The 14063-nt window shown below is 50.6% G+C and overlaps 3 protein-coding genes across 3 annotated transcripts; 2 read left to right on the top strand and 1 right to left on the bottom strand.

Annotated features, from left to right (window-relative positions):
* The first annotated feature begins 291 nt into the window (after positions 1 to 291).
* LOC135576197 (feather keratin Cos1-2-like) lies at positions 292 to 1385 on the top strand. Its single transcript, XM_065039937.1, has 2 exons — positions 292 to 456; positions 746 to 1385. The coding sequence occupies exons 1-2, from the start codon at positions 307 to 309 to the stop codon at positions 1070 to 1072; spliced, it is 477 nt and encodes a 158-aa protein (XP_064896009.1). The 5' UTR covers positions 292 to 306; the 3' UTR covers positions 1073 to 1385.
* A 3859-nt stretch (positions 1386 to 5244) lies between these two features.
* On the top strand, positions 5245 to 6332 carry LOC135576202 (feather keratin Cos1-1/Cos1-3/Cos2-1-like). The gene is made up of 2 exons (XM_065039948.1): positions 5245 to 5392; positions 5689 to 6332. The coding sequence occupies exons 1-2, from the start codon at positions 5261 to 5263 to the stop codon at positions 6013 to 6015; spliced, it is 459 nt and encodes a 152-aa protein (XP_064896020.1). The 5' UTR covers positions 5245 to 5260; the 3' UTR covers positions 6016 to 6332.
* Positions 6333 to 8961: 2629 nt separating this feature from the next.
* On the bottom strand, positions 8962 to 10049 carry LOC135576208 (feather keratin Cos1-2-like). Its single transcript, XM_065039959.1, has 2 exons — positions 9904 to 10049; positions 8962 to 9606 (listed from the first exon to the last, which is right to left on the bottom strand). The coding sequence occupies exon 2, from the start codon at positions 9583 to 9585 to the stop codon at positions 9280 to 9282; it is 306 nt and encodes a 101-aa protein (XP_064896031.1). The 5' UTR covers positions 9586 to 9606; positions 9904 to 10049; the 3' UTR covers positions 8962 to 9279.
* Between the last annotated feature and the right edge of the window lie 4014 nt (positions 10050 to 14063).

Raw genomic sequence — 14063 nt, forward strand, 5'->3', positions numbered from 1 at the left:
TTGTCCCAAATGTCAGTCCTTGGTCACCGGATGGGAAACATTACAGTGTTGCCCTTTTCCGGACAACTTTGCCGCAAAGGAGCCCACAGTAATGACCCAGCTGAAAATCACCTACCTGCACAGGATGCCACCAGCACTTGGCCTGAGTCTTCTGCCCATGCTGACATCTGTCTACCCTGGAAATCCTCAGGCCTTTCATCCTGGCACTTACAGAAAAAGCCTTCATATGGGAAAGCACATGGCAGAAAACAGGAAATGAAAAGGCGGCAGTGCACAAAATCAGGACACAGCCCATGCCATTAGCCGATGTGTTTTACATTCATCATGAGCTTGTCAGAAAATTATTGCTTCCACAAAGGGTGCCTGAGCCTGAGGCAGTGCAGGACTCCTATAAATGGCAGCCCAACTCCCTGCTCTCTCATCCACTTCTCTCGCTTCATTCTCCTTGGGCATCAGGTGAGTGTGATGCCTCTTGTCCTCCTGCTTCAGGATCCGGTGTCTTTTTTCAATGTGTGTCTCAGCTGATAGGGTCTGTCCTTGCCCTGGCTTGGGAGCTGATTCTCATGGGAGGGGGAAGGGGAGAGAAGGTCTTCTGTTGAGAGAGGCAGGGACTTAGTGGAGGTGGCTGCTGGGATTTGAGGCGGGCAGCGTATGCTGGTCCAGGAGGTGCCTTGTGCCCTCTGTGGTTGGGTGCAGTGCTGCTTTTCATGTGCACGTCATGCTCTGTTTCATCCTGTCCTCTCAGGTGAGCCTCTGTCCCAGAGACATGTCCTGCTGCAACCCATGCGTGCCCTGCCAGCCCTGTGGCCCGACCCCGCTGGCCAACAGCTGCAATGAGCCCTGTGTCAGGCAGTGCCAGAGCTCCACCATCGCCATCCAGCCCTCCCCGGTGGTGGTGACCCTGCCCGGCCCCATCCTCAGCTCCTTCCCACAGAACACCGTTGTGGGCTCCTCCACCTCCGCTGCTGTTGGCAGCATCCTCAGCTGTGAGGGAGTGCCCATCAACTCTGGAGGCTTTGACCTCTCCTGCATTACCAGCCGCTACTGTGGCAGCAGATGCCGACCCTGCTAAAGCTGCTGGCAATGTCCTTGGGCAAGAACCTCTCAAGACCTTGGAACATGGTCCTTGAAAGGAGGTAGAGCTTCATGGCATTGCATTCAGAGCTCTGAACTCGTTTCCTTCTTCGACTCATGTCTCTCTGTTGCTTTTGCCGATTCTGTCTCCCAAGGGCAGTGTGGCAGGGACCTGTTTTTGTCCCTCCCTCTGCAGGGAGGCAGACTGACACTCTGCAGGAGTTTCACTGCAATCTTATGGCTGTCCATGGTGCTCCCTCTGAGCCACCTCCTTTTCTTCTTGAGTCTCATTAAACTTGTGCTGCATCCGAGTCTGGGCCTCTTAGTCCTCCTTTGTTCTGAGGTAACTCTCCCAGTCTGCTCAGGGAAAAAGTGGAGGAAGGGGAGGGTTGGACTCCCTGCAGTGGACTGTTTCATGGTCTTTCCTTTGGAGCTGAAGAACACATTCATGGCTAATGCTACAGGCAATGGCCTTAAGTGAGTAAAGAGTTCCAAGGTGTGGCAGGTGTGGGGCTGGGAAACAGCAAGTCCTGGGGACAATACACACTCTCATCTCTCTTATTCCTTCCCCTCCATTACCCGATCTAGTGTGCATGGTCAACACACATGGGCTCAGTCAGCGGGACCGAGGAACCTCATGCAGTCCTTCAGCATCTGGCAGAGCCCAGTTGCTCTCCAGACACTGGTCTGCATGCAGATCATACAATAGCATAGAATAATTTTGCTCAGGGGTTCAATCAGATACCTCCCAGGAGTAGCTTGCACTTATTGCCCCTCGTCTTTTCCATGTGATTCCTTGTAACAAGGGAGTCTCCATCTTCTTTCTAGGCGCTCTTATAATTCTGGAGCATAGTGCTGAGGTCTCCCCTATGCTTCTCCAAACCGAACAACCCCAGTTCTCTCAGCGTTTCCTTATGCTGCAGATTCTTATTCCATTGACCACCTTTGTGAGCCTTCTCTGGAATATTTCCAGTCCGTCCACATATTTGTTGTATAGAAGTGACCAAAATTGAACACAAATTTAAGATTTGGCCTGACAAGCTCTGAGTAGAGTGTGATGATGACTTCTTTTGTCTCCACTGGCCATGTCCTTGCTAATGCGACCAGGCATCTAGTTGGCCTTCTTTGCTGCAGCAGGACGTTGTTCACTCCTATTGAGCTGCTTGTCCAGCAGGACCACCAGATCCCTTTCCACAGAGCTGCTCCCCAGCCAGATAGCTCCCAGCAGGTGCTGGGATTATGTTTTCCCATGGGCAGCACCTTACACTTGGCTGAGATAATTCCCGAGTTGGGATTTGTATCAACCACACTCAGGCCACATAATAAAGTCCCCACTTGCTGTGAATCTAGTGACCGTAAGGTCCACAGCAGCCCCGGGACAGCACTGAGTGTTCAAAGGCTCATTTTCTGGCCATTATTCTGTCATGATTGCACAGAGGGTGACTGGGCAGTTGGCTTGCATGACAGGGTCTTCCCAGCAGTGCAGTCCCTGGTCGTTGGAGAGCTGTCCTGCAAGAAACCCTGCACACCCCTGGGAACCCCATGGGCACACCAAAGTGCAGGGCTGTGCCCTCATGATAGGACACCTCTCCCCCCACCAAGCTCTGCAGTACCAGTGTTGGTGGTTTTACTGGGAGGAAAAGTACTGGTCCTCAACCCAGGAAGACAAGCCCCTCCGCATGCTGCCACGGGCCTACTCTGCCCTGGGGCCCAGGCAATGGACCCCAGCATGGAGCATCTCCATGCACATGGGAGCTGTTGCCTTGAAGACCTAGGCAATCAAGACAGTCCTCTGGATACATGCATCTGCCACTCTAGATGGAAGTCTCATATGGACCTGCTGACTCACACTTTGGGGGTTCTCATTTCTCTTGATCGTGACTGTGCTTCTAGAGAAGAAGATCGAAGGTTCGTGACCCTCTTTGCTATTCCCTGCCTGCAGAGTATGTCTTTTACAGTGAAGAAATCTTGGAAATTAAGAGGACAATAGCCACGCACTATCCTATTTTCTCAGAAAAACAAAAAGTGTATCTCAATTGCAATAAACTCTTTTGGAATCAGGATTTTCTTGTGATCACAGTGGTGCAGTAGAGTGGATGGCATATTGTGACATCACGATTGAAGGGCATTACTGGGAGGGACAGGGAATCATAGAATATCGAATAGCGGAAGTGACCTTGAATGATCACCTGGTCCAATCTTTCATGGGAAAGAGAGACAATATGAGATTGTCTACCACCCTGTCCAAACACATCGTGGAAACTTGTGGTGATGGGAACTCTACCACATCCCTGGGAGGTCATACCAGTGAAGGATTGGTCTTACTGTAGAAAAGGTATTTCTTATGTCAAACTGAAACCTCCCTATTGACGCTTGGACTCATTGGCGCTTGTCTTCTCCATGTGGTTCCTTTGAATGAGAGAGCTGCCATCCTCTTTGTCGATATTATTTAAGTACTAGAATATGCTGAGGAGGTCTGCCCAAGCCTTCTGTTCATCCCGCAGAAAAACACCTATCTCCTTCAGCCTTTCCTCAGAGAACAGGACCACTCTGGTCTTCTACCCACACTGGTGCATCCTTGCTCTGGACATCCTGGGAATTCTCAGCCCAGTACTCAAAAGAAGCATACAGTCATGACATAACCACTTAATACATATGCAGTACAGAGGGAAAGAACAGCAGGTGCCATGTCATTATCTCAGATGTCTCCATTCAGTAGGAGCATTCAGGAAAATCGTGGTTTTCTCCTCCCCCTTCTCATATAGGATGGGATCCAGTCTTCAAGGACAATTAAAGTTGTATCAGCTCCTCGGTTCTTTGCTGGTGCTCTGAGATCATAGTCATTCAATATGGCAAAGGAGAGGCAGTTTATCATTGAGAGAGGATGATGGTGAGCTGATGTCACTTTGTGGCTACAGGCCAGGCAGGAGGATCTCTGGGCCTGGCTCCTAACAGAGGGACCCTGCTGGGCTCAGTCAAATAAGCTCTTGTTGCCCCTGCACAGCATCCTCCTCCCTACCCAGCAGGTGCCTTTGCTGTCTAACCTTAAGTAAGGTCACAAGGTGATTCACTTCTCATTTTTTTCCATCCCAGCTCACATGGGCTGCCCTAGGCAATGACACAGTTAGGAGGATTTTAACGTGAAATCAGCGGTGTCTTGTTGTCCCAACTCTCTCTCTGGTCAAGACAAGAACAATGTTGTTACTCTACAGTGCCCATGGTCATATCAGGCGAGAGCCTCCAGCTGTGATCTCCACATGCCCGCATGATGAGGGTCACACAGGTACAAACTGAGACAGGTGTGCAGGATTCTCGGCCTTTTTCCCTGTTTGTAAAGCAAGAAAGAGAGGGTGCAGGAGGCAGAGACTGCATTTCAGTTCCCTGAGCATCTCTCTGCCAGGACAAAGGCACCACCATTCAGCTGCAAACGGGCTCCAACTGGCAAGGGCAACCTGCTGCTCTACGGTGTCCATGGTCAAATCAGGGGAGAGTCACCAGCTGTGACCTCCACGTGCCCGCATGATGAGGGTCACAGAGGTACGGACTGAGACAGGTGTGCTCACGCAGGCCTGCGTGGAACCATGCAAAAATCTGTACACTCACAGAAAGCCGAGGAAACATCAGCAAGTGGAGACTGCTGAGGAGATATTGGGGACCACAGTGGCAGTATTCAAGTATTCCAGGTAAAACCAGGCCCCAAACATGATCCTGTCATTCCCTGAGGACCTGCAGAGAGTGCACAGAGAGGACATGAGGTAAAGGAGCCCAGCAAAATCATACTGAAAGCAGGATTAATGTTGCTATAGTGTCAGACACTCCCACCAGAGACCCACAAGTGTGCAACAAGGAGCAACTATGAAGAAGGTGACAGGAGCAACAGAAAAGGACAAGTCTTGTTGTCCCAAATGGCAGTCCTTGAGCACCAGATGGGAAACATAAGAGCATTGCCCACTTCCAGAAAACTTTGCCACAAAGAAACCCACAGGAATGACCCAGGTACAGATCACCTGCCTGCACAGGTTGCCACCAGAACTTCGGCTAAAACTTATGCCTATGCCTTTCATCCTGGCATTAATAGAAAACTTCATATGGGAAAGAATGTGCAAAATGCCAGGAAATGAAAAGGTGGCAGTGCAGGAAACTAGGACAGAGCCCATATCATTAGCTGGTGTATTTTGCATTCACCATGAGCTTGTCAGAAAATTATTGCTTCCACAAAGGGAGCCTGGGCCTGAGGCAGTGCAGGACTCCTATAAAAGGCAGCCCAACGCTCTGCTCTCTCATCCACTTCTCTCGCCTCCTTCTCCTGGGGAATCAGGTGAGTGTGAAGCCTCTTCTTGTCCTGCTTCTGGATCAAGGCTCTTTCCTCTATGTGTGTCTCAGCTGACGGGGTCAGTCCTGGCCGTGGGATGGGAGCTTTTTCCCATGGGAGAAGGAAGGGGATAGAAAGTATTCTGCAGAGTGGTGCTGGGACTTGATGATGGTGGCTCCTGGGATTTGATCTGGGCAGCATATGTTAGGCCAGGAGGTGCCTTGGCTCCACTGTGGTTGGGTGCAGTGCTGCTTCTCAAGAGCAACCCCTCATGCTTTATTTCCTCCTGCCCTCTCCCTCAGGTGAACCTCTGTCCCAGAGACATGTCCTGCTGCAACCCATGCGTGCCCTGCCAGCCGTGTGGCCCAACCCCACTGGCCAACAGCTGCAATGAGCCCTGTGTCAGGCAGTGCCAGAACTCCACCGTTGTCATTGAGCCCTCCCCTGTGGTGGTGACCCTGCCTGGCCCCATCCTCAGCTCCTTCCCTCAGAACACCGTTGTGGGCTCCTCCACCTCCGCTGCTGTTGGCAGCATCCTCAGCTGTGAGGGAGTTCCCATCAACTCTGGGGGCTTTGACCTCTCCTGCATTACCAGCCGCTACTGTGGCAGCAGATGCCGACCCTGCTAAAGACGCTGGCAACATCCTCAGGCAGGAAACTCCGAAGACCTTTGAGCACGGTTCTTGAAAGGAGATAAGTCTCAATGACATTGCATTCAGAGCTTTAATCTGTTGCTTACTTCTTCAACTCTCATCTCTCATTCTTTCCCCTGCTGATTCTGTCTCCAAGGCCTGCCTAGTGGGGACATGTTGGTCTCCTACCCTCTGCAGGTCAGGAAGACTGACACCCTGCCAGAGTTTCACTGCATCCTTGGGGGTGCCCTTGGTGCTCCCTGTGAACCACCTCCATTTCTTCTTGACACTCATTAAAGTTGTACTGCATCCAAGCCTGGACATTTGAGTTTCCCTTTGTTCTGAGGCAACTCTTCCAGTCAGCTGAGGGTAAACAGTGGCAGAACGGGAGGGTGGGACTCCCTGCAGCAGATTTTATTTTGTGCCCTTTCTCTTGCATCTTAGAAAACATTCATGGCTAATCCATAGCCAATGGCCTTAAGTGATGAAATGGCTCCAAAGGGTGGCAGGAGTGGGGCTGGGAAACAGCAATACCTGGGGAGAGCCTACAGCCTCATCTCTCTCATTCCCCCCCCTCCATTACCTGACCTAGTGTGCATGACCAACACACATGGGCACAAGTCGATACGTACCTCATATATTCCTTCAGCACCTGGCAGGGCCCTGCTGCTCTCCAGACATGCATCTGCACCACCATCATAGAATACCAGGATGAAACAGACAAAAAGGATGTCCTGGACCAACCTTTCTTGGCAAAAGCACCGGCTAGACAAGATGGTCCAGTACCGTGTTTAACTGCATTGTATAGGTGTCCAAAGTTTCAGAATCCAGCACTTCCCCAGAGACAGTATTCCAGTGTGTGCTTGTTCTCATCAGGAATAGTATTGCTCAGGTGTTCAGTCAGATTCCTCCCAGGAGTGGCTTGCACCTATTACCCATCGTTTCTTCCATGTGACTGCTTGCAGAAAGGGAGTCTCCATTTTCTTTCTAGGCACCCTTGAAATACTGGAGCATGGTGCTGAGTTCCCCACTAAGCTTCTCAAAACTGAACATATCTAATTCTTTCAGCCTTTCCTTATGCTGCAGATTCTTATTCCGTTGATCGTCTTTGTGACCCTTCTCTGTTTAGTGCAGTCCTTAGCGGCTGTAGAGCTGTCCTGCAAGAGACCCTGCTCACCCCTGGGAACCACATGGGCACACCAAAGTGCAGGGCTGTGCCCTCATGGTAGGACATCTCTCCCCACATGAGGCCCTGCAGTAAACAGCACCAGTCTCGGTGGTTACACCGGGAGGAAAACTACTTGTTTTAAGCCCAGGAAGCCAAGCCAAGCCAAGTACATGGTGCCATGGACCCACTCTGCCCTGGGGCCCAGGCAATGGACCCAGCATGGAGCACCTCAACGCACAAAGAGAGCTGTCACCTACAAGACCTGGACAATCAAGACACTCTTGTGGGTACATGTATCTGCCACTCTAGATGGAAGTCTCTTATGGACTTGCTGACTCATCTTTGGGGGTTCTCATTTCTCTTGATCAAGACTGTCCTTTTAGAGAAGAAGTGCAAAAGTTCATGTTCCTCTTTGCTATTCCCTGCTTACAGAGTAAGTCTCTAGGTGAACAAGTCTTGGAAATGAAGAGGACAATAACCATGCACCATCCTATTTTCTCTGAAAAAAAAAAATAAAATTGAATCTCAATCACAATAAACTCTTTTGGAATGAGGATTTTCTTTGTGATGACAGTGGTGCAGTAGAGTGGATGGCATATTGTGACATCACGATTGAAGGGTTCCACTGGGAGGGAAGTGACCTTGAATGATCACCTGGTCCAGTCTTTCATGGGAAAGAGAGACAAGATGAGATTATCTACCACCCTGTCCAGTCACATCCCAATGCCCATGCTGCCAGGGATTGCAAGAAGCAGATATTCTCCTTCATGGGAGTGTTGCAACAGAGAAGTTTGCATATGGTGACATTACAATTAAAGGACATGACTGAGAGGATCAAACATGAAAATGACTGTGTCACCCAGCAGACAACACAAACTGTTTTACTCAAGGCAAGGAAAATCTACATCATTTTTGACACAACAGTGGCGGTGTATCAGGTCTTCACCAAGGAAATATGAGGAGGAAGAAGAACGGAGGTCATTTTCCACCAGGGTTGAGAAGATACGTGGAGAAGACAATGGCACATGGGGTCATGTGCCCACCCTGGGAGGGATGGAAGCCCAGGGGAATGAGATCAGTTACAGGTGTCTTGTTCTCCTTTGCCATGGTCCAGTACCTGACCAGAAGGAATCAGAACCCAGATAAGAGTGAAGGAGCAAAGCTGCGGTGGGTTAAATCTACTATTTTGGTTGCTGCCAGAGGGACAAACCATCTTTGTTCCTGACTGAGAGAACCCGCTTACCCCAGATAAAGGTCTGACCATACCAGGGTGAGGTGTGGATATGGACCAGAGCAGAAAGGACCTGACAGAGTTCTGACCAACACTACTGCTCTGCTGGAACTCACCATTGCCGGGGAATGGCGGATTCCCGCTGCACGTAGTTGGGTGTGTGACAGTTCCTGGGTGCATTGGTTTCTTAATTGCCTCATTCTTAATTGCTTATTTTAAGTGGCAAATGTCCCTTTTAGGTCTAATGCAGACTGTTGCTGGAGAATACATCAGGTGTGACTGGCAAGAGCAGAGAATGTTGCTTAAGAAATGCCTATGTCTTTGCCAAGGAGAGCTAAGCAAATAGACTGTCAAAGTCATTAAGTTGACTGTCCCTCAAGAGCAACTCCAGTCAGTTGAACTATGAAAACTTGAAACTGATTTACTGTGGTGTCAAGTGACAAATTTCCACTGCAGGGAGTCCCACCTTCCCTTTGATCCCTATTTTTCCCTGAGCAAAATGGAAGTGTTCTCTGTGAGCAGAAGAGGACTCGGAGACTCAGGATTAGATGCAAGACAACTTTAATGAGTTTCAAGAAGAAAAGGAAGCGGTTCACAGGGAGCACCATGGACACACACAAGGATGTGGCGAAACTCCTGCCGGGAGTCAGTCTGCCTGCCCTGGAGAGGGAGGGAGACCAACAGGTCACAGCTAGGCTGGCCTTGGGAGACAGAATAAGCAGAGGAAAGAGTAAGAGACTTCACTGAAAGAAGGAAACAGTGGTTCAAAGCTCTGAATCCAAAACCATGGATCTCTATCTCCTTTCAAGGACCATGTTCCAAGGTTTTGGGAATTTCATGGCAAAAGTACTTGCCAGCATATTTAGCAGGGGCGACATCTGCTGCCACAGTAGCGGCTGGTAATGCAGGAGAGGTCAAAGCCCCCAGAGTTGATGGGAACTCCCTCAGAGCTGAGGATGCTGCCAACAGCAGCAGAGGTGGAGGAGCCCACAACGGTGTTCTGTGGGAAGGAGCTGAGGATGGGGCCAGGCAGGGTCACAATCACTGCAGAGGGCTGGATGACAACATTGGAGCTCTGGCACTGCCTGACACAGGGCTCATTGCAGCTGTTGGCCAGCGGGGTCGGGCCGCAGGGCTGGCAGGGCACACATGGGTTGCAGCAGGACATGTCTCTGGGTCAGATGGTCACCTGGACGAGAGAGTAGGAGGAAACAGAGCGTGTGAGGTTGATCATGAGACGCAGCACTGCATCCAACCACAGAGGACACAAGGCACCTCCTGGCCCAACATACACTGCCCATGTCAAATTCCAGGAGCCACCTCCACTATGTCCAAACATCTCTCTGCAGAAGACCTTCTATCCCCCTTTTCTCTCCCATGGAAAATGTCTCTCACCCCAGGGCCAGAACAGACCCTGTCAGCTGAGACACACATAGAGGAAAGACCCTTGATCCAGAAGCAGGACAAGAAGAGGCTTCACACTCACCTGATTCCCCAGGAGAAGGAGGCGAGAGAAGTGGATGAGAGAGCAGAGCGTTGGGCTGCCTTTTATAGGAGTCCTTCACTGCCTCAGGCCCAGGCTCCCTTTGTGGAAGTAATAATTTTCTGACAAGCTCATGGTGAATGTAAAACACACCAGCTAATGGTATGGGCTGTGACCTGGTTTCCTGCACTGCCGCGTTCTCATTTCCTGGCATCTGCTACGTACTTTCCTATATGAAATTTTATTCTGTGAGTGTCGGGATTAAAGGCCTGAGGATTTCCAGGTTGGACTCATGTCACTATGTGTATCTTTTTAGTTCATGCCCATTGCCTCGCAGATGCTTCTTTTGAAGATCGGATGAGAAATCCTGGGATTTCCGGGGCAAGGATGAATCATTGTGTTCAGAAGACAGGCACTAAGAGCCAGAGGGGTGCAGTGGAGGCAGGCGGTGTCAGCCTGGGGAACTCTGGTGGGTTATTTTGTATGGTCTTACTGACAGGAAGGGTCCCAGCTGCTCCAAGCCCTGCAGTCCTTGACTTTTCCCAAGGACTCCTGTGACTGTGTGCAATGACCTCTCTCATTTTCTCCTGGCTCTCTCCACCAGTCATTGGCTCTCAGATTCCTGGGTAGTTGGGCTGCAACTCATGTTTCCATCTTTCTTTCACCCTAAGCTGCCCTCAGGAGGAAATCGCAGCCTCTTTGGCCTTCTCCTCTCTCTGGGCAGTCCATGGATCCCTGAGACTAATCAAGAAATGCTGCCCGTGCATCTGCCCTGCTTAGAGTGCCCCATCCCTGCTGTGGAGGGGGTGTCCCCCGCAGCTCCTCAGTCACATCCATGGCTATGTGCTGATCTGCAATAATGCACCTATTAGCATGATTGTGTACCAGTCTGTTTGATTCCCTACATGCACATCCATGTGCTTGTCTGCCTGGCCGTGCACACACCTGTGTACCTCTGGTGAGACCGTGTTTCTCTTTGCCTGTACAATTCTTTGCGGGTCTCTGGCCTCATGCATATTTGCTTGTGTCTGTGCATCTCTGAGATTCCTGTTGCACACGTGAGCACGTTGGATACGTGTTTAGTGCATGTGTGTGTGTACATAGTTGTGCCTGACCATTCCGAGTCCCACACTGACACCCCTCTGTGTCAGTACCAGGCACTGACTCAGTCTCAGCCCCTCATGTAAGAGGTCAGGGACAGTGCCACAGCCCTTTGGTCTCACTGAGGAGAAAGCCCAACCCTGGACAACTCATTTTGTCTTGGCTCTAGGCAGCTTCAAAGGGCTGAGCTGTTTGCCAGGGTCTTTGCATCTGGCTCTTGTAAATGCTTTGGTGATACAGGATTCACCTGGCTCTGTGAATGAGGCTTGTCCATAGCCAGGAGCTATGGGAAAAAGATTGAGAGCCTGGGGAGGCTGAGAGGAGGAAGATGGTGAACATGAGGCCTGTAGCCAACGGCACCAGTAAAGAGCACCAGCGCTGGACAGAGCCAAGCATCCCAAGTGCCAGCAATACTAGATAAGTCCAGCAGTGCTGTAAGGTCTCTTTCCAAGCCTCTAATGAGACACTGACTCCAAACTGTTCTTAGAAACTATTTGGCTGTGGCTGAGATGCAGGAGATGTAGCTTCTGGGTCCTATGGCCTGGAGAAGGAGAGTGGGATTCAAACACCAGCTAACATCACCACACGGAGGAAAGCAGCCAGTCGCCAGAGAAGGAGACTCCACAACCTCTCTGGGCAGCCTGTTCCTGTGCTCTGTCACCCTAGAGGAAGTTACTCCTCTAGTTCAGACGGAAGCTCCTGTGCTTCAGCCTGTGCCCGTTGCTCATCATCCTATCACTGGCCAGCCCTGAAAGGATTCTGGTACCATCATTTTGACATCCACTCTTAAGATACTTGTAAACATTGATAAGATCACCTCTCAGCCTTCTCTTCTCCAGGCTGAACTGACACAGCTGTCTCAGTCTCTCCTCTTAAGGAAGATGCTCTAGGCTCTGATTGTCTTCCTAGCCTGCTGCTGGACTCCATCCAGTAACTCCTTGTCCTGCTTAAACCGGAGGCCCAGAACTGGGTGCTTTTCCTTAAATGCAGGCATTCTGACCCACACCACAGTGCCTTTCCTCCTCCCCAAATGATGGAGGGAAAGACCTTCCTTAGGGTCCTCAGAGTGTTCTGGGAGATGGCGCATGTGCTGCATAAGACACCTCTCAGCAGTAGACAGAAGAGGCTGGGCCGGGCTGGCTGGGCTTAGGGTCTTGACTGTGCACTGCTCCACACCTGCTTCCCATCAGGCAACTGTGGGGAAAGTCCTCTTCCCTTGTGGGATCTGGGGTCCACTGAGACACCCCAGTGAGTTGGGAACTCTGCAGTGAGTGACCAGTGGTGGAAAGCCGCGTGGGGGCTCTGCCTGCCTTGAAGAACCCTTCCCATTCCACTTGTGCATCTGCTGATCCAAAGAAAAGCTTTTTCACTGTGGAGGTGCTCAAACACTGGAAGAAGTAGTTCAAAGAGGTTGTGGAGTCTTAGCTGTGGAAATACTCCAATCCTGTCTTGATAGAGCTCTTAGGCAATGTGCTGACCCTACTCTAGCAGAGGCATTGGGCGAGGTCGTCTGCAGAGGTGCCTTCCAACCTCAACAATTCCAAGATTCTGTGAAATGCAGAGCTCAAGGTGCAGCAGCAATACCAGGAAATTCAGGTTTCCCTTTGGGTCAACACACAGGGACCCTGAATTAAATTGCCCCCCATCACTGCAATGCTCTTCTGTCCAAATCCTCCCCAGGCCCATGCTGAAGTCCAGAAAAGCTCTTGTGCCCACCCCTTCAGGAGACACCGCTGCAGCCCAGCCCTGTCCAAAATGTCTCTCAAGAGCTACTCTCACTTCTTGGCCAAGCACCCTTGTTGGGGCACTCGGGGCGGGAATTCAAAGGCAACATGAAGAGAAACAGCAGCACGTGTGATGTCCTTACCTGCAGAATTACCATCATTAGGAGCATGCAGGAAAATTGTAGTTTATGCAGTGTGCTCCTTTGGGCCCGAGGCCATGTGAAGACAAAAGAAAAACTAGTTCAACTGGTCACTCCCTCAAAAAGTTCAGTCAACTCGTTCACATTGGGAGCCAAGTGAATGAGAACTCCCTTGTCTCCTTGCTCTCCTCTTATAGGAAGGGGTCCAGCCTTCAAGGACAACTCCACTGACACCTTTCCCTTGGTCCCATGTTAGTGCTCTGAGATCATGATTATGGGAGAGGGCAGAGGAGAGCTGGTTTGTCATGAAGAGGGTTTGAGGCTGGGATGAGGTGGCTTTGTGGCTACAGGCCATGCAGGAGGACCCCTGGCCTCAGGAAAATAAACTCTTGCTCCCCGCTGCACAGCATCTACCTCCCCTCCCATCAGTTGCCCAGGGTCTTTTTTGGTGATTTCAGCCCTTCCCTTGCTGTATCTCTGCTCAGAAACATTCCCCTTGGCTTCCGAGAATGCCTCAAGCATGGTGATCCCAACCTGTGCTGCGTCCATGGCTAGACCCCAGTGCTGCAGGAGACCCTGGCATGACAGCATCATAAGCACTCAAGGCCATTCCTCTTGGTCTGGGTGGAGGTGGTCTTGGGCAGGAGGCTCAGACACAGAAGATGGCTATGGGGATGTAAGGAGAGGATTGTAGGAGAAATTGCTTTTGCCAGAGAGGGTCATCTTAGGCTTCCCAGCATCTCCAGAACCAGGGGGCATGGCATGCAAAGGGATCGTAAGTCCCGGGTACATGAGCACAAATAGCAATTGACACTACCACTGATCAAGCCCACAGCAGAGCAAGAGCGAGAGCAGGAGAAACAGGCTGGTTGTGATGGCACAGATAGAAAGCAGAAGTAAAGCATGGAAATGACAGACACTCCTGGTCCCTTTTAACTGCCATAACTGTTGCAAATCCAAGAAGACCTTGGCTGGCTTCCAGGCACCCACCCACCTGGCTACAGTCTCCTTCATCTATGGGACAGGTGGAAAACATAAGGTGTAAACCGTCATGGGTCCTGGTGAAGACAGAGGTATTACTCACCAATGATCAGTAGGGGCAAAATAGGCCTGACTTGGAGAAGAATAATTTAAATTGCTAACAATAAGAAACGAAGTGGGATGGTAAAAAACATCCAAAATAGCCTTAAGAATTTCC

Source organism: Columba livia, chromosome 23 (assembly GCF_036013475.1).
Source record: "Columba livia isolate bColLiv1 breed racing homer chromosome 23, bColLiv1.pat.W.v2, whole genome shotgun sequence".
In the NCBI taxonomy this organism is placed as follows: Eukaryota; Metazoa; Chordata; class Aves; order Columbiformes; family Columbidae; genus Columba; species Columba livia.

Bases quoted from the DNA above. Each gene is read 5' to 3' on its own strand.
- LOC135576197 (XM_065039937.1), top strand. From the start codon at position 307: ATGTGTTTTACATTCATCATGAGCTTGTCAGAAAATTATTGCTTCCAC. The intron at 457-745 runs GTGAGTGTGATG...CTGTCCTCTCAG, and splicing joins TCATTCTCCTTGGGCATCAG to GTGAGCCTCTGTCCCAGAGA.
- LOC135576202 (XM_065039948.1), top strand. From the start codon at position 5,261: ATGAGCTTGTCAGAAAATTATTGCTTCCACAAAGGGAGCCTGGGCCTG. The intron at 5,393-5,688 runs GTGAGTGTGAAG...CCTCTCCCTCAG, and splicing joins TCCTTCTCCTGGGGAATCAG to GTGAACCTCTGTCCCAGAGA.
- LOC135576208 (XM_065039959.1), bottom strand. From the start codon at position 9,585: ATGTCCTGCTGCAACCCATGTGTGCCCTGCCAGCCCTGCGGCCCGACC.